Genomic DNA, 19145 nt, shown 5'->3' on the forward strand with positions numbered 1-19145 from the left:
GCCACAGTGTGACGTGTTCCTCTGAGTCCTCAGCAGCTCACTGGAGCCACCTCGTACAGGCGCCGGGAAAGTCGCCAAGGCCCCTGGAGCCCCCCGACACATCAAGACGCACAGCCTAAGAGATCAGTGAAGTTCGGAGCTCGAGAAGGTTCCTCCCGAGTGAAGCTAAAGCAGGGGGTTCTTGGGGGGAACCAGGTCCCGGCTCAGCACATACCAGCATGTCGTCCCCGTGAGTGGACGAACCTTAGCGCGACCTAAGCTCACCCTACTCAACAGAAAGGCCTTGGAGAGGTCAGGGTAAGCCCAGGCACGGCTCGTGCAAACGCTGTAAGCTCCGACTCTCCTGTGCAGACGGTAGCGATAGCGCAGACCCTTCTCTGTCCTAACTCGCCATGCTCAGCCAAGCTGCACTGCTAGTCTATCCTCCTCCTCTCCTCTTCGCTCTCTCAGCCTGGGTGCTTTTCCGACGCTGGTCCCTTCTGCCCCCAGTAAAGAGCCGTTGCTGGGAGCCGGTCACGGACAGTTACATTCGCCTTCCTGCTCTCTGGACTGGCCCGGTGCTTTTGTGCTTCTGAACAGCTCGCCTACAGACCCGCTGTGGCTTCCAGGGTCAGAGCCCAGCTCTCTTCTACTTGCTGACCTATCTGAACTTCTCTCCCTAATCTCTTCCGCCAAGTGACAGTGATGACAATCACTACCACTCTTCCTGAAGCCTTTGGGATTCCTCAAAACACAAACGCCGTTGTTAACCGCATTACAGACAACCCGGAGCCTTGCACTTCGGCTATCCCATTCACTCACCGCTGCTCAGAGCAGCGCTGTCCCGATTCCGAGAAGCCCTCACCAGGAGGTCTCCTCCCTCTTTCCCATCCCTATCATGGGGAAGTTTGTGCAGTTATTGTGGGAAGCACACATGAAGATAAGGTGGGTGGATGACAGGTGGAGATACAGTTCCCTAGACTGGGCCCGCTGTCATGCAGCTGGAATCCCAGCATTTAGGAGGCTGAGGTAGGTAGGGATTAGAAGTTTGAGTCCAGCCTGGGCTACCACCTAATGAGACCCTATAATCTCACTAAAATTAAGATAAAAGTAAACACTAAAAAAAAAAAAAAAAAAAAAAAAAAAAAAGACATAGCTCCTTAAAGCCCCCTCCTTCCACATATTTGAATTACATTTTTATTCCTTAGTTCACATTTATTCTAAAAAAGAATAACACAAGAATACAAGCAATGCTGAAATTCAGACAAGGTGATAGGAAATTAACAGTGGTTATTGTATCACATTGACTTCTTCAAATTGGTTACTCAGGAAAATATAGACATGTAAGATTGAGCAAGTAATTAAGCATTAACTGTTCCTTTCAATAAAGCAATTTTTCCTTTTCTCTGTTCCCTCATCCCAGTTGCTCCTTAACTTTTGAGCAGTTTCCTTTTGTTTCACAGTGTCTATCATACCTCCTACTTTTATTCACTCTTTCACGTTCTTACACTAGTGAGACAATGCAGTGCTTACACATGCGGGTCTGGTTTATGTCACTTATGAGTATGGTCTCTAGTTGTGAGCATTTACCTATAAAAGCCTCTAGTTTATCTTTCCTTTAAGCTGAGTAATATTCCATTATCTAAAAATACATCTTTTTTATCCAACCCTCAGTGGATGGACAAATGTGCTGCTATTTACATGGGTGAACATATATCACTGTTATATGATGTTTTCAGTTCTTCTGGGAAAATACCCAGAAGGGAACACACTATTCTCTATCCAGTGCTTTATTAAGCATGTCTCAGGAGGAGATGGAAATGTACGAGTGCGCTGTACACGTGACATCTGCGTGTGATATCCGCGTGCGTGTGACATCTGAGGTCCCTGATCTGTGCTGTGTGAGTTTACCTTTTGTTTTTCAACAGACGTTATTTATCAACAACCACTTGGCTAGCAATCCTTTTCGTGTGTGACAGTGACTCAGCTGGGTGGCCAGCTGTGACCAGGCTTTCTCTAAGTTCAGATTGGCTGAATGGGTTATGCAGGCACTGCCCCTTGGCACTTGCTCGCCTGGCTCGATTTGTGTCACTGTGACTGCAGTTGGACCATTAGCAAGTCACGTTTTACAGTCTCTGACCATCTTGGTGCCCGACAGCTGTCCGACAGGTTGGGTCCCAGATTCCGTGGATGATACATTCCTCACCCACTGCACCTCCAAACACCGGTACACATGTGAACTGTGGGGTTGGGGACAGATCCTGCCTCTGGAATGCTTCCTAGTAAGGGTTATTCGATGACTTGGTGCAAACTCTCATTATTTGAAATAGGAATAATAGTTTAAACAAAGATTTCTGAGAGCTTACATGTCTGGAGGCTAGAGGTGGATAGCGGTTACTATTATGTATGGGGCAGTTACTACGTGCCAGACGCTAGTTAAGTATTCTAAATGACTTTACTTCATTTGACCATCAAAACTGCCTTGACTTTATCCTCTTGGCAGATTACACTGAGGCAAAGAGGCGCAAAGCTGTCTGCTCAAAGCCACAGTCAGGAAGTGGGGAGGCAGGATTCAAACCCCATTTTTGGAGGCTGTATCCAACTGCAGAGTTCACACCATAAACTGGACCTGGCAAGGCTCGGCGGAAGGGCCCACTGGAAAGGACTTCTCTTTCTTCATCTCCTGCTTTTGTTTCCTCTGAGAGGACTTCAGTGTCCAAGAGGTTTCCTAGTATGATGGCAGAGATGCAGCCAACAGCTTCACACAACCCCCATGGTTCCCAATTCTCCTGGAGGCCATAAGGGGGTAGGGGTGCCTCTTTCCTTTGCTTTTATTAGGGACAGTTTCCAAGAAGAGCTTTAGTGGAGTATCATGGGTACACCCTTCCCTTAGCTGGTGATGATGGTGGTGGAGGAGGACCTATTCTATGAACTGTAAATGGCCCGGACAAAGGTGTGGGAAAGGAACAGATGGGAATCACAGTCACCCAACTTAGACCAGAGAAGCGAAGAAGCAAAGCCAGGCGAACAACAGCGCTTAATCTACCGCACTCCCAAGACACCCGCACAGCTAGTCCTCCTCCCGAGGTGGTCCTCCTCCTCCTCAGCTTCCAACCGCCCCCTGTGTTCCAGGTGATCGTTCAGCGCAGTCTGGCTGCCAAGAACCTGTCCCACGCCAAAGGAGGATCCCTGATGGCTGCCTACCTCAAGGTTCTGCCCCTTTTCCTGATGGTGTTCCCCGGGATGGTCAGCCGCGTCCTCTTTCCAGGTGAGGAGAGTCCTCCGTCTGCAAGTCACCGCCCCTGGGAAGTACCCCAAGCGTGTCACTGGCCGCTCCCAGACAGAGGCGCGGCGCCCCGGCCCGGGGAACAGATGGATTCTCCCTCTCCCGACTTAGTTTCCCGGCGCTGGCCCAGTGAGCCAGCGCTAGGGGTCTCGGGTCACACTGTGCGGAAGTTCACCGGGGATCTTCCTCAACTCTACACTTTCTCATACCACAAAACAGACTCAAGTTGTGCGGTTTTTCACATGCCATTTTCTTTAAAATCCCATGCTTTAGTGTTTGAGATCAGTGGTTTGGCAACTTTGGTCCAAGGGGATCCCTCCCCCTTTTTGGGTACTTTTCTTAAATATCAGAGGGTGTCAGAGCCTCTAGAATAGATGCTCCAGTGTTTTTCTCGCTGTGGCAAAGGAGTATGTTTTGTACCATGGAGATAAACAACGCTGAGTCATGTGGCGTCTGGGCCTGGTGATCTGCGTAGGAGAGCTTCCTTCTTTCTTCAGTGAGCGGCCCACCCCATCCCCATGGCCCCACGGCCATCAAAGGGGACTGGAAAGCAGTTTGCTCCCCTATGCCTCATCCTACACAGTCTTACACAGAACTTTAAAACGGGTAGTGTGAATTGCTCTATTAGTTAACCTACTTAAATCAAAGTAATTTAGAACCCTTAAAAATTAGGAGGTACAGCAGGCATGGTGGTGCGTGCATGCAATCCCACTGCGTGCCTGTAATCACACCCAGGAGGCTGAGGCAGGAGGATCATTGCGAGTTTGAGGCCAGCCTGGGCTAACACAGTGAGGCCCTGTATCAAAAAACTTTACAAACGAAAAGAACTGCAAGGTGAGTTGGGGAAGGGAAGTCAGCACTGAACTCGGGTTGGGCCCAGGTCTTAGCTCAGGAGCTGTGTACCTTTGTAATCTGTCTCCATTTCCTCACTTGTAAAATAAGATTTTAAAACACTTCATCAGGCGTCCAGCAGCTCCCGACACAGGGCAAGCAGCCTGTGCTATAGCTTGGGTGAGAGTCCCCAGAGGTCCTTCCGGAGGCGCAGCTCCAGGTGGCGGTACTGGAGATGCCATGAGCCCGGAGGGGCTGGGTCCCGGGCGGGGATCCCCAGGTCATCAGGAGAGCATCCTGGTGGGGCTCTGACCCCTCCCCAACACCCACCTGTGTCCCCGTTTCCTGGTTCAGATCTGAGCACCTGCTCCAACCCACACTCTGATCTGCTGCTCTCACCAGAGGCCAGACTAACGAGGCCGCTGCCTTGTGCGAGAGGCAAATAAGTCTCTTCACGAGTAACCCGGATAGAGCATCTTAATGGTAATAGAGGGTGGACTGATCTGGACCCACAGATTCAACCAACTGCAGATTGAAAACATGTGGGAGCTGGGCATGGTGGTGCACGCTGTAATCCCAGCCCTCGGGAGGCTGAGGCAGGAGGATCGTTGCGAGTTCGAGACCAGCCTGAGCTACAAAGTGAGCTCAAGGCCAGCCTGAATTGCACAGTGAGACCCTGCCTCCAAAAGATTTAAAAAAAAAAAAAAAAAAGTGTGAAAAAATTGCATCTGTCCTAAACATACAGGCTTTTTCTTTAGCATTAGTCCCAACAACACAATTCAACTATTTACACAGCATTACATGTGTTGTCATTGTAACTTGGATCTTATTTAAAGCATACCGCAGCGTGTGCGTGGGGTATATGCATAACGCTAGGACATTTTATACAAGGGACTAAGGCTCTGCAGATTTTGGCGTCTGGGGGGGGTCCTGGAACAGCCCCCCATGGACACCCAGGGACTGTGTTCCCTCCCTCATCTCATCCTCAAGGTGACCGAGGTAATACACAGTGTTATTTCTATGTTAAAAATGAAGAAATTGAAGGTCAAGATAGTTATTCACTCACATTCATTTCTTCCTTCCAAGTATCTCAGATATTTTGAGAGGAAAGTGTCAGGTCTTATTCCAACAGACCCGGACGCGCCATGGCTGAACAGGACTCACAGCCTGCTCCAGCGGGACTTACACTGCCGAGGCAGAGGAAACAAATACACAAATGACTGACAAAAGTATTAGTTGTGCTAGGGCTGTGAGGAGGAGGAAGTGCGCAGGAGGGATCAGAGGAATGCGAGACAGAGCTACTGTTGACAGGGTTTGCAGGGAAATTCACTGAGGCAGCAGCAGCTGATCCAGGCGGATGGCTCAAAATGTATTTCAGGGTGGAGCCCGCTGGTTTGGTGACGGGTTGGGTGTGAGGAGTCTGGGATCACACACTGGCGGATTCGGGACTAATGCTGGGGAAGCCGGGACTTGAACCCAGGTGTACCCTGCCCCCAGAAGCTGGCGCTTAGACACGCAAATTGCATCCCAAGCCTTGGGTTGAGATCTGTAAGATCAGTAACGCTACCCTGGCCACCTCTTAAAAACCAGCCAAGTCAATAGTCATTGTTAAAGAAGATACAACTCTGTGCTCTGTGAACCGAAGGACTTTATAATGTGAGGACTTTATACTAGTGGGTCCGGTACGCATAAGAAAAAGATAAGCTACACATTAAAACACTATGCCGGGCGTGGTGGCGCACGCCTGTAATCCCAGCACTCAGGAAAGCTGAGGCAGGAGGATCACTGTTAGTTGGAGGCCAGCCTGAACTACACAGAGACCCCCTTTCTCAAAATGCTCTATCACGTGGCTCCAGGAATAAGTTCAGAGGACTTTTAGAGAACGAGGTAAGGTAGGGAGCGCAAGGCAGGCGTTTGTATCTGAAATCTCTCCCCCTCTTTGGGGCTTAGGCCAGTACTTTGTGAAGTGCAGTAGTCCCCGATCTAGCAGTCTCTCCCCAGAACTTGTTAAAGATGCAGACTTTGAGGCCTGTCCCCGAACTACTGAATCACAAGGGCTGGGGGTGAAGCCCGGCTATGTATTTTTAACAAGACCACCGAAAGATCAGGCATCCCTGGCCTACCACAGGAGGCTGTGTTCGAGTCATTCTATCCTCCCTGCTCTGCTCCCTGTTCCTCAAATCCCCGAGTGCCCCCCCCCCAATCTCGGGTGGGTGCAGAGCTGCCTAAAAGGGACGCTCTGAGGCTGGGCTTGTATGGGCCTAGACAAAACCCAATTCCAATGGCACTTTTTTTAAAGTTACTATAGAAATTTAAAAGGAAACAATAGAACTCACAACACACACAGAATTTGGAAAATGACCTCTTTACAAAACCAGTCCTCTCAACCCCAGCTCTGGAAGCAAGTACATAGAAACCATCTGTATGATCTGGGCAAACGACTTCGCTCTGGGCCTGTTTCCATCTCTTTAAGATAGGACAGCAGAGTGTGGTGGGACACACAGCTCTAATCCCAGCACTCAGGAGGCTGAGGCAGGTGGATTGCCCGAGTTTGAGGCCAGCCTGAGCTCCAGAGTGAGTTGAAAGCCAGTCTGGATTATATATAACAAGACTGTGTCTCAAAAATAAATAAGTACAATATCTTCCCCTACAGAACTGTGAAAATGAAATGAGGTATATGCAGTGTCTCGGTCGTAGTGAAACTTCAGTGAATGCCCAAAGTGTAGAAGGAAGCTTTGTGTTGTGTTCGGATTCGATTTATTCTTGAGGCATCGGGGGGGGTCGGAAGCTTTCTAAGGAAACTCACGGTGTATAGGAGATGGTTGCTTAACAGGTAAGCGGGTGTCACTGACCGCAAGGCTGCTGCTGTCATTTACGACTTAGCTGAACCTGCTAACTTCCCACAATGAGCATATCTTAGATAAATGATCCAGGGCCTTTCTGCCACCGTGTGCTTTATAAGCCTTGTATCTGTCATGTGTCCCACGCTGGAAGGTTGCATTCCCAGTAGGAAAAATAAAAGCTCCTGTAGTTAACAAATATCTTGGGGAGATCCTTGGCTCCTTCTTGGGGCACCTAGAAGAGAAAGAGCTTGTAGAGAACCATCAGAGACAGAAATGCACAGATCTGAACTTAAACAAGGCCCGGGGCCCAGCTGGGAGGCTCCTGACAGCGTCCTGGTGGCGGGGACGTAGATGTTTTTAATGAGCTTCCCCAGAAGAATAATAAAAAGCCGAGAACCTAGACCTCTCAGGTATTATTATCCTGAGTAAGGTTGTTTCTCCCTAATACTTCTCAAGAAATATCTTTAGTCTCCCTTCTTAATTTTGTCTAAAACAGAACGAGAGGGTTTTTTTTTGGGGGGGGGTATAACTTTTCATGCACTTTTCGTTCCCAGATCCTGACACAGAAACCCTTAGGGAAAACACAAACCGCATCCAACCCACAACGGAAATGTGCATGATAACAGTGATGCCCCACCAGAGATGCCAGGGCAGCTGGGTGGATTTACACTGGAGACTCAGAGAGTGGCTCAGGAGACCAAAGAAAGGAGAGGGAAATTCAGAGCTAGCGGGTAGTCACCGAGTCTAAAATGAGGAGCAACTATTGAATTTTATGAACTATTGAGAAGACAGGGAAAAGAATTTAAAGGGGGCATTGGGAGGCTGAGGCAGGAGAATCGTTGAGAGTTCAAGGCCAGCCTGAACTGCAGAGCAAGACCCTGTGTCTCAGAAAAAAAGTGGGAAGGAGTGTGGAGGGTGAGCTGGGAATTAGGCTCTGGGGTTCAATCCCTAATACGGTAAGGACAAAAGTGCATTTGGTTCTGGCATGGTAGTGATAATTCCAGCAGCCTGAGAGGCTGAGGCTGGAAGATCACAAATTCAAGCCCAACTTTGGCAAATTAACTTTGTGAGAACATGTCTGAAAATTAAAAAAAAAAAAAAAAGGCTGAGGATGATGAGAAGGCCCTGGGTTTGATCTTCAGTACTGGAGAAAAAACCCCACGTGTCAAGCAGTGAGGACCTTTGGTCCAGGGAGGAACTGCTTTTGTCCCCCCCCCCCCACCTTTGGAGTGGAAGAGGACACAGGTGCTGTGGTGAGGGTCACTGGTGTCTCCGCTTTACTTGGGTCACGTTCACAATAGCTGCAATCTTCTCAGCACTCATGTGTATGAGATTCGGAGCTAAGAGCTTTACAAGGACCTTCTCAGCCAGTTGTGCCCGTTGCCAGTCCAGCCTTGTGTTATTTGCCCAGTTTTACAGATCGGGCCGCTGAGGAAAGGTCAAGTAACAAGGTCACGGCTTATAAGGCCTAGGCTCCTTTCGAGGTCACTGCGCTCTAAGCACAGACAGTAAACCCACCTCCCCGGGGCTGGCCGCGTCGGGCCACGCTGCGGTCAGGCCCGGGCTCCCAGGCCGTCTGCTCCACTCGGCCTGTGTTCCCTCCACAGACCAAGTGGCGTGTGCTCATCCGGAAATCTGCCAGAAGGTCTGCAGCAACCCCTCCGGCTGCTCCGACATCGCGTACCCCAAACTCGTGCTGGAGCTCCTGCCCACAGGTAACGGCCCTCGCCCGTCCCTCAGGCCCCCGGAGGCGCAGAAGGGGGGCATCGGCTGGGCTCCGACCTGATGGAGACAAGACGGGAGGGCTGGGGGTGGGAGCAGACTGCAGCCTCCCAGCCTGAGCCCCAGGTCCAGGGTCTCCCCAAAAGCCAAAGCTGTGTCCGTCCAGGGGCTCTCCCTCCTCAGAGCCGAGCCTTCTGGGGCCTGGGGCCTGGGGCCGCCGGGTCAGGAGGAAGGGCAGAAGCTGCTGGCAGAACCCCGAGGCCCACGGCCCTCCCCTCTGCCTCCAGGACTCCGTGGGCTGATGACGGCTGTGATGGTGGCGGCCCTCATGTCCTCCCTCACCTCCATCTTTAACAGTGCCAGCACCATCTTCACCATGGACCTCTGGAACCACATCCGGCCACGGGCGTCCGAGAGGGAGCTCATGGTGGTGGGCAGGTAAAGCCTTAGGGCGGGGTGCGCACGGGCAGGTGAGCGAAACACCAGGTACTCAAGGAGGAGCAAGCCACGCCCCCCCATGCCATCGGCAAAGTCCAACCAGCAACTGATCCAGCTTGCCTCAGCCTCCTCAGATGGCAGAGGAGGGCATTAGCACTCCAGAGCACCGGTTATTCAAAAGACTGTGTACCAAGTAGCAGCACAGAACGGCGAAAGATGCCGCTCTTGCCACCTTGGAGCTGGAGGAGGACAGACGGCTGGCAAGCACCGCCCTAATGAGGGTTCCATGGGGGGTCGGGAGACCTAGCGATTCACAGGGAGTGACCCAACCCGGACGGGGCCCTGAGGGTCTGGGGGAGTGACCAGCTACAGGGAAAAGCGTGTTTTGTAGGCGAGAGAAAGGTTTCTAATCCAAGGCTCCTGAAAGCTCTGCAATCTACCGGGAGAAGCCGCAGTTAGCGCGTGTGAGCCAGGCATGGGGGCGCACACCTGTGATCCTGCACTCCGGGAGACCGAGTGGGAGAACTGCGAGCTGGAACCCAGTCAGCTCATCGACTTAGCAAGACCCTGTCTCAGAATTAAAAAACAAAAAGGGCCGAGTATGTAAGCCCAGTACAGAGACCCTGCTTTCAACCCCTAGTACTTTATGTAAAATACACGCAGGTAAGTTCCTGGGGCTCGGTCATCCCCGGAGATGCACCCCGAGGCGTCTCAGCCCTGGGTTAGCAAGTTTTTGAGAGACAACACCCAGAGAATAATCCATAAAAAAAGTGTTACACGGGACTTGATAGAAATTTAAAATATTTCCACTTTGAAAGATACCATTAATAAAATCAAACCACAGATGGAGAGAAAACATTATGATATAGGATTTGTCACCTAGATTATAGGAGGAAGTGATAAAACCTAAGGCCAACAGCTGAAAGATTTGGACAGACATGTCACTAGGGAAGATATATAAGTAAATAGCTAATATAAGGCCATGGAAAAATGGTCATCCTTCATCATGTGAGAAGTGCAAATTAGGGCTGGGGATATAGCTCAGTGGCACAGGCACCTGCTTGGCAAGCGCAAGATCCCAAGTTTAACTCCCGGTACAAAAAAAAAAAAAAAAATTGAAACTATAATGTACTACACACCCACTAGAATGGCTGTAACAAGACACGGTTGCGGTCTTTGTTACTTTTCTCTCATTTGCCGAGACAAAATACCCAACACTCAAAATGAAGGAAGGAAAGGTTTATTTAGCTCACAGTTTGTGGTGGTTTCAGTCCGTACTTGGCTGGCTCCAAGGCAGAGTGGCACACGGCAGAGGGCAAACACATTCATGGCAGCAGAACATGGCAAAGCAACAAGAGCAAAAGGGAGGAATGGAGGCAAGCAGCCTCTTCCTCTCCCTTACATATGCAAACTATCCTCCCCAGGGCGGGTGTAGCTCTCATACCCATAATCAAACTCTAAAAGCCCGCCCCATGACCACGTGAGGCTTTGAGGGGGATACCCAGGCACAAACCATAACAGCAGCAAAACAAACTCATTATGGGTGGAAATATAAAATGATCCAACTACTCAAAAACAGTTTGGCAGTTTCTTCAAATGTTAAACACACATTCCCCCTGTAACTCAACAGTTAGCATTCCAGAAAATGAAACTACATGTCAACATAGAGATCTGTATAACACATGTTCATAGAAGCACTATCCATTTTAGCCACACAAAAAAGTTCCAATGCAAATGTCCAGCAACTGGAGAAACAGCGGCATGCAATGGCATATCCATGACAACGGTGTACTTTTCAACCATAAAACGGAATGAAATAATGATACATGCTTGACCGGGAAGAATGTAGCTCAGCAGCACAAGTGCCTGCCTGGCGAGCACAAGGTCCCGAGTTCAATTCCCGATACCAAAAAAAAAAAAAAAAGATACATGTTGTGGCATGGATGAACCTCAAAACAACAAAGCCAGCTACAAAAGACCCACCTGTCACAGGATACAGTTTAGAGGAAATGCCAAAGGCAGGCAAGACTATAGGAAGCAGGCAAAGTGGTAGCGTAGGGTCGGAGAAGCAGTAAACTACAAACGAGTTTGAGGGAACTTCTTGGTGTGATGGATGTTCCACATTTTTGACAGAAAAGCTTTAATTGGAAAGTTAGAGGGAAGATACGGAAAGCCTTCAGCCCAGGTAGCTGGAGAGGGCACAGTCTCATACAGGGATTCACTTCCGACAGTAGCGGCCAGTCTTTACTTGCCTGGGTCTTGGTTGATCATTCTCTCAGTCCTGGTGTCATAGAGCTAGAGTCTGTACAGCTGGGGGACGGCTTTGTTCCCGGGAAAGGACCGTCCCTGTGGACTCAGTCACATGGGGTGCCGCATTCCTGGAATTGTGATCACAGGTTTAGGAACAAGGGCCGGACACTTCCGAGTGACTACCCATGTAGATCTTGGTGTCCTCGGCCCAGAAGAGGGAAGGAAAGCATGTAAATTCAGGGCTGATCAACCCTGTCCAGCCGGCTCCCAGACAGATCCTTCTCAAATGGCCAACATTCCCCTAATGCAGAGCTGAGGGGCGATCTGACCCACACTTGCAGTAACAAAATAAAGGTCCAGTTTGTTCTGGTTTTGGCACGTGTGGGGCACCTGTAGGCCCATACATTCTGATTGTAGTAGTGAGTGGGCAACTCTATAAATTCAATAAAAGTTATTACAGGGGGTGTAACTGATACCTCACGAAAGATAGCACTAATCCGGAGCCCCTCCGTCTGGCACAGGATATTTGTGATTCTGCTGGTGTTGGTCTCCATCCTCTGGATCCCTGTGGTCCAGGCCAGCCAGGGAGGCCAACTTTTCATCTACATCCAGTCCATCAGCTCCTACCTGCAGCCACCCGTAGCTGTAGTCTTCATCATGGGTTGCTTCTGGAAGCGGGCTAACGAGAAGGTAGCTGGGGCTCGGCCCGCACCGTGCAAGAACCAAGCGCTGCCGTGTGCAATGGGGGAGGACGGTGGCAGTGGGGGACCGACGGTGGGCAGGGCTTGGTGCTGTTGGGGACAAGGGGAGGCTATAAGCAGTGCAGTGGGGGTCTCAGAAGAATCTCAACACATTCTATTAAACAGGGAAGCTGTTTAATAGAAGGGATTAAGTTACGTGAGAATTGTGTGACGCATTCCCACTGGCCCTCCATGGCTATGGCTCCACATCTGCAAACTTCCAGCAGGTTGAAGATTTTTTTAAATTGCCTATGTACTGAACATGTACAGACTCTTATTCCCTGAACCAGATTATAAAACTATTCACACAGCATTTACATTGTCTTAGGTATTATAAGTAACCTAGCGGTGATTTAAAGTACACCCGAGAGCCGCACCATTTTATACACGGGACTTGAGCCTGGGTGGACTCTGGTACCCATCGGGGGTCCTGGGACGAATCCCTGTGACAGCAAGCCTTGTGGAAGAGAGACAGCTGAACAGCTCCAGGGCTTTCCAAGTCACAGCTGCAGGCGGTGATGGTTGTAAGAGCCAGGCTCTTGCGGTGAGTACCTGGAGGCCCCAGTCCTTGGTGTCTCTGAGGTGGTTTTGCTCTGATTTTCAGGGTGCCTTCTCAGGCCTGATCTTGGGCCTGCTCCTAGGCTTGATCAGACTGGTCCTGGACTTCATCTATGTTCAGCCTCCGTGTGACCAGCCAGATGAGCGCCCCGCTGTGGTGAAGTACATCCATTACCTCTACTTCTCCATGATTCTGTCGGCAACCACCCTGATCACCATGTCCACCGTGAGCTGGTTCACAGAGCCGCCTTCCAGGGAGATGGTACGTTTGAACTGACAACTGTATCCGAGGGGACCCTCTTGTACACCCAGGAACACCAGCTTCAACGGCTTAGCAAAGAGGACTGAATGATCAGACAAGCAAAGAGCCCGGGTTGGGCTCGGGGAAAGGCAGATTCAAGACACAGAAAAGGTCGGCAGAATTCGCCTTGCACTTCTGCTCGGATTCCCAGGCCCCATGTGGAGCCACACAGCTTCTAGGGATAAATCCTCCTTGCTTGTAATTACAAGTATGTGGATTTCAAGCCAGGTGTGGTGGGGCACATGCCTGTAATCCCAGCACTCTGGGAGGCTGAGGCAGGAGGATTACAAATTCAAGTACCACCTGGACAACTCAGTGAGACCCTATCCGAAAAGAAGAAATTAGAAAGATCCAGGGAGGTTGCTCACCGCACATGCTCTAGATTTAACCCCCAGGATGAGGAGGGGCGGCATACATGTTTCTGCCTTGGGATTTCTAGCAAACCTCCCAATTCCTTTATTTTCTTGTGTTTTAAACTTCCCGATTCCTATTCAAAGTTCAACTCAAGACATGCTCACACCCAAGAACTAATGAACCAGTGCCGTCTCTCTGGGTAGAGAAACTCCCAGGGAGACATGGACAGTCCTTGGGTCTCCCAATGCCCCAGGGGCGGGGCTAAACTCAGAGGGTACAGTGAGGGACAGTTAGAGCCCAGTAGAAGAATGAAAGACAGCATTGAGCGTTGGTCCAGAAGACTGAGGGAGTGGAAGGTTGCTGGAGGGTGGGCTGGAAGGGAAGACAGGGCAGCCTTGGGCAGGGGGGAGGCTGAGGGGCTTCCAGGGGGCAGGTGAAGAACGGGCTCACAGCCTCTCCCGTGTCTTTACAACTCACCTCTGTGCCTTAAGATCAGTCGCCTGACCTGGTTTACCCGCCATGACCCTGTGGTCCAGAAGGAACAAGGGCCCCCAGAAACGCCCCTGCCGCCCGCCCTCTCTCAGAACGGGACTCCAGAAGCCACCAGCACCCAGTTTGAGATTGTTCAAGAAAGCATGTCCAAAACCCACAACGGTGAGTTACCTGCCTCTCGCCTTAGTTACATTAGCAGTCAAGGAGCAGCATTATGTGTTCACAGGCTAGAGAAGAGGGGGCAGACTTGGAATTTTAGTGTCTTCCCCACCCCGCAGCTGCCAGAAGGGGTTATTGGTACCCACCTCCCAGACAAGTCTCAGATGGGCTCCTGTTGACCAGGGAAAACAGTCCATTAATCCTTATGGACCTCTCACAGTCAGCTGGAGCACTGCAGCACCTCCGAATGAGGATTTCCACCCGGGAAGCTTGTAGACAGATTTTAGTGTTGCCCACCTGGTTTTCTTTTTTGTACTGGGAATCAAACTCAGGACCTTGTGCTCGTCAGGCAGGCGCTTGTGCTGCTGTGCCGTATCCCCGGCCCCTTTAACTTGTTTTAATCAGAGGTCCCTAAGCCCCGGGCCACACATGGTACCTGTCTGGGGCCTGGGAGGCACCAGCGTCACAGATCAGGGGATGAGCAGTGGCGGGAACGCTGAAGCTTCGTTGGTGTTACCTGCAGGCTCTCGTCACTGCCCGCGCTCCACCCTTGGAGATCACGGAGGGCGTCAGATCTCACAGGAGCCCCAAACCATTGTGAACCGCGTGTCCAAGAGATCTGGGTTGCACACATTCGAATTATCCCCAAACCACCACCCCCGACCATGGAAGGACTATTTCGTGTGAAACCGGTCTCCGCTGCCAAAAAGGCCGAGGAACACTGGCTTTATCGGAATGAGCTAACATCGATTTCCACCTTCTCTTGAAAGGACAACGCAACGACACTGAGCGCATGCGTCTACATGGTGGACATGACATGCAGCCGCCGTTAGGCAGCCGTCCCTTAGACGTGGGTTGTGTTCTTCAGTCAAAGTCCCCACCACTCCCCACTATCCACATGATCTTGGGCCTGTGGACAGTCATGGCTTTTGTTTGCTTGGTTCTTAATTTTGGATACTGTGGATGTGAACCCATGTCCACTGAAAGTGGCAAACTCCAAAAAGTGGGAAACTCCAGAAAGCCATGTTCTTAAAGAAAAATGGGGAATAGCATATTTCTTGGTAGAGGTGAAGCCTATTTTCAAAGTGTTTAATATATGCAAATATGCTTCCCCTGACTCAGTGTGTTACTTATCTGACCCTGTAAACAGCTGTTTACTGCCCCAGCTGTAAACAAAAAACTAAGTTTTCCACCAAAGTGCTCATGTCCCGGCAGCCTCCCGGGAGACAGAGTGACACAAAAGGTCTGACCCCACTTCTGCCACAGATTACCAGCTCTGCGGCTTTGCTCGTTAGTATGAGGTTCAATTTCCTCACCGAAATTCAGCTGGAGACATTGAAATTCTGAAAATAGGAACCTTCTAGAATTCAATAGACTTCCCAGTTTATGGATGCAGTCATTCCGCAGTATCTTCGGGGAACTGGTTCCAGGACTCCCGAGATTCTAAAGCTTATGGACATTCAGATCCCCCGTACAAAGTGGCACACTCCTCCCGTATACTGTAAAAACCTAATACAGTGTAAATACTTACACTGAATTGTTCAAATAATAACGGCAAAGAAAATCTATACAACACATTCAGTGCAGACCCAATTTGCTCCCACATATTTTCCTTCTGTGTTGGGTTGATCTGCGGCTGTGGACCACGGGTAGGGAGGGTGGAGAGTACCTTCCAGAAAAGGCACTTAAAGTACTTCTGTTGCAGGAACGCAGCTGGCTACCGCCCTTCTTTCTCTGGGAGGCAGATACAGCCCATCTGATTTCGTTCACTGGTTCCTTTCAGGTGATGCAGCCCCAAAGCAGTCCAAGGTGGTGAAGGCCATCTTGTGGCTCTGTGGGATGGACAAGGGCAAAGCAGCGCCCCCAGACAAAGTGGAACCCCCCCTGACTTCCTTGGAGGAAAGCCCCACGGTGAAAACCCTGCTGGACATCAACTGTATTGTCTGCATTACCTGCGCCATCTTCCTCTGGGGCTACTTTGCTTAGTGTGAGGAAAACCAGGTGTCTGTTTTGTTTTCAACAATTTTTTTAATGAAAGTAATAATAAAGCTTTTCTGTTTGTTTACTATGAGGCTTCAAAAGGTGTTCGTGGGCCGTTCTTGTCAGGACATTTAGGTCTTTTCCTTTCTCCTTCCTTCCTTCTTTCCCTTTGCAGTAACTGGAGGTTGTGCCCAGGGATGTAATGATCTACACCCCTCTAAGCCTTAATTTTGAGACAGGCTCTCACTAAGTTACCCAGGCTGCCCCTGAACTTGCAATCTTCCTTCCTCAGCCTCCTGAGGAGCTGGGATTATAGGCGACTGCCATGTTGTCCAAGCTCCTTTCTGAAAGCTATAGCTGATCTTGAGGTTTTCTCCTTATAGTACTTGCTCCTGGGTATGATTTTCTTGAAAACAGAACTGTTTTGCTGTGGAATCTCATGCTTATAAGAAAAGCACACAACTATGTGCACTTCTCAAGTTCTGCCTTACAGAAACGTTTCTTTACCTAATTCCCCATGAAATGCTAAACAAGCACCCAGAAGGAAGAAGGTCTGCAAAGAATCTCCTGGCTGGGGGCCCATGCTGTTTTGGGCCCGGGAGCGACCACCCGCTGGTTCTGTGCAGAACACCAGCATCTCAGGCTGTTGGTCTGGGACCTGACAGGTCCTTAGAAATGACCTGTAGGAGCAGAGTCTGCCATGTGCACAGCCGTCTCTGGGGGAGCACCCTGGTCCTGGGCTAAACGTGTGGGTGGAGCTACTAACAGGAAAGTGGTGTAGTGGTCCCAGTTTCTCAAGGGACCCTCATTTCCAGGCTACAGGAGAAAATGGGAAACATGGGCTGAGGAACCACCTGACCACAGGCACGCAGAGATACCTCCTGGGTTCCCTGCTGACGCACTGAACACCTGGGAACGGTATGAGCCTGGCGTTCCCCCATCAGGACGGGCCTTTCCACACGAATCCAGATAACAGCTATGGGCTGCACAAAGGTAAACGCCGTGCTCTCAGCTGTGGGTATTGGGGGGCGTTGGTTGCTAAGGGAGCTTCTATCCAGACCCATGTAACTGCTCTGGCAAGACCATAGAGGCTTTGGGAGGTGAGCGGGCTCTCGGGGCCATCTGCATGGGAGAGGCCGAGTGCCCCGCTCCGGGGCCAACGGAGGGAAGCAGGAGGAACAGACTTCCGCTAGGCCTGAGCGACCCGCCCCAGACACTGCGCCCTCTGCCGCCTCTGGTTGGGGTGCACGCCCGTTTCAGTAACCTGTCCCTACAGGGGGCTCAGGCCACCGGCCTCCCGACTGCCCTTCCCACACACCCAGTCTGGCCCCTTCTCCAGCCAGGGACCGCATGGGTTCTTGCTGTACCCCGGGAAGGAACGGGGGCGAGAATGAGGAAAAGTAGATAAAAAGCAGGGGTCAGGCAGAGGGCCTCTCTGAGCAAGAGGGGACCTGCCCAGGAACAGCACACCTCGGGAGGCGATTAGTTTCAGCCTCGCTGCCAGCACTCGGTTAATAAGCTGCGAGGGCTTGTTGACGCGCTTCGAGGAGCTCCCGTGCTCTCGGGCTGGCCTCGTCCTGCACGTGTAATTGCTTCCCAGCATCTCTTCTCTGCTTTGTAAACGACGGGTTATAAAGCCTTTCCGGCTAGTCACCTGTCATCTCTAATACATAAGCTTTTCTCCAACTCCGTCATCCTTCGTGATACAGCCTGACCGCATGCTCTGGCGCCCAAACAGGTCGCTCAGGACACTCTGGGGTAACAGCCCCCTCTGTCCAAAAACATCTGCAAGTCCTATGTTGGTAACTTTTTCAGAATCTTCAAATTTCAAGAAACCGTCCTCATCGTGACCTGTCCTATAAATAAGACATTGCTGCTATCATTAGGTATTTTTGACCTAGGAGTACTAGGGTAGAATCCTCCAGTTAATTCTCGTAAAAATTCTTTCATGGTCACCTCATAGCTTATTATATAACCCACATGTTATCTGTGTACGCATTTAGTTGCATGTACTTGTGACTAAACACCGTAGCCGGTTTGTGACTTCCAGGATTGGGCCATATCGTCAGCGAGCATCGGGACAGTGTCGCTGCGTTCCGTGACTTGAGCACTGTCGCAAACCAGTAATCTGTTATAATTTCCACTTTCCATACATTTTCAAAGAAATTATCAGGACATTGTTAGGATCCCTCTTTAAAAGGATCAGTGCGGTGTCTAGGAGTAGACTCTGGGATGTACTTGAAAAAAAAGTCATTTAACTTTAGTTTGGTTCGCTAAATTAGTTACCACTAAAATTCCAAAACATAAAATGTGCATCTATCCATAAAACGTACTCTAATTGCAGGGTCAGATTGATGCCAGAGAGAATCTTCCTTCCCTCAGCTACTGGCCAGAGCCCTTATGTTAGGAGAATAAAACCACTCGCACGTGGACGCAGCCCCTTGGCAAGTGTCGTAGCTCACTGTAGCGTCTTATCTGTTTTTTATTTTGCATCTTTCCAGGTTAGCTACTTAACACCTGCTAGGGCGAGAAACACTGCCCTCTCCCTGTAGTGGCGCCATCCAGAGGCCATGCTTGAAGCCAGCGGGGCTGGGCAGTCACTGAAACACCCACACCCTGGTCTAAAAGCCCTTTAAATGTTTTTTCCCTAATAGGCAATTCTGTCTCGGGGCGATTTTGTTTGAGCTATTGAAAGCAGTAGGTGTCAGAAGATCCAAAATCCTCTGATCCCCTTTATTTGTAACTTTTTATTATTATTTTTTGTCAAGGGGAGAGTGCCTGAGCAGTAGGAGAGTCTGGGGAGATTGAGATTTTGAGTCATTGAATTTCAGTGACAACAGGCAAAACCTGGTCTCTCTGAAGCAAGCCTCTGGCTGCAGCTTTTATTTTATTGCCTCGGGGCGGGGCCTCAACTGTCCTTTTTCTCTCAGAAATGGGCTGCACTGCCACCCGCCCGCCCCAGCAGCGAGGAGGTTACTGTCTCTGCAGCCGCAGCCCCCTACTAGTCGGCAGGCAGCGTGGCGGCAGAGGCGTCCAAAACGCTTTTCGGGGACCCAGTTTGCCGGTGGAAGGGACGGGAATACGCAGCCGTCGTCTTAGGCCTTCGACCCCAGGCACCGGGGAGCCCGCTCTGGCCGCCGGATAGTTTCTTCTTGTCCACATCTGGAGCGCAAGCAGTACTTGTGCCCAGTGAATTTGCAGCGCCAGAAGCG

The 19145-nt window shown here is 50.5% G+C and overlaps 1 protein-coding gene across 4 annotated transcripts in view; it reads left to right on the forward strand.

Annotated features, from left to right (window-relative positions):
• Window positions 1-16018, forward strand: part of Slc5a11 (solute carrier family 5 (sodium/inositol cotransporter), member 11) — a 58049-nt gene extending 42031 nt beyond the window's left edge. For 2 of the 4 annotated variants that reach the window (XM_005405114.2, XM_005405116.2), the window contains exons 10-16: window positions 3112-3247; window positions 8547-8654; window positions 8949-9099; window positions 11871-12039; window positions 12694-12909; window positions 13794-13956; window positions 15737-16018. In XM_005405114.2, the coding sequence (XP_005405171.1) occupies window positions 3112-3247; window positions 8547-8654; window positions 8949-9099; window positions 11871-12039; window positions 12694-12909; window positions 13794-13956; window positions 15737-15939 (1146 nt within the window). In that variant the 3' untranslated portion in view covers window positions 15940-16018. Of the gene's footprint in view, window positions 1-3111; window positions 3248-8546; window positions 8655-8948; window positions 9100-11870; window positions 12040-12693; window positions 12910-13793; window positions 13957-14476; window positions 15701-15736 lie in introns of those variants that run through there. The other 2 variants (XM_005405115.2, XM_005405117.2) reach the window with 2 other exon arrangements.
• The last annotated feature ends 3127 nt before the right edge of the window (window positions 16019-19145 follow it).

This window comes from Chinchilla lanigera, unplaced genomic scaffold (assembly GCF_000276665.1).
Source record: "Chinchilla lanigera isolate Chin_1 unplaced genomic scaffold, ChiLan1.0 scaffold00092, whole genome shotgun sequence".
In the NCBI taxonomy this organism is placed as follows: Eukaryota; Metazoa; Chordata; class Mammalia; order Rodentia; family Chinchillidae; genus Chinchilla; species Chinchilla lanigera.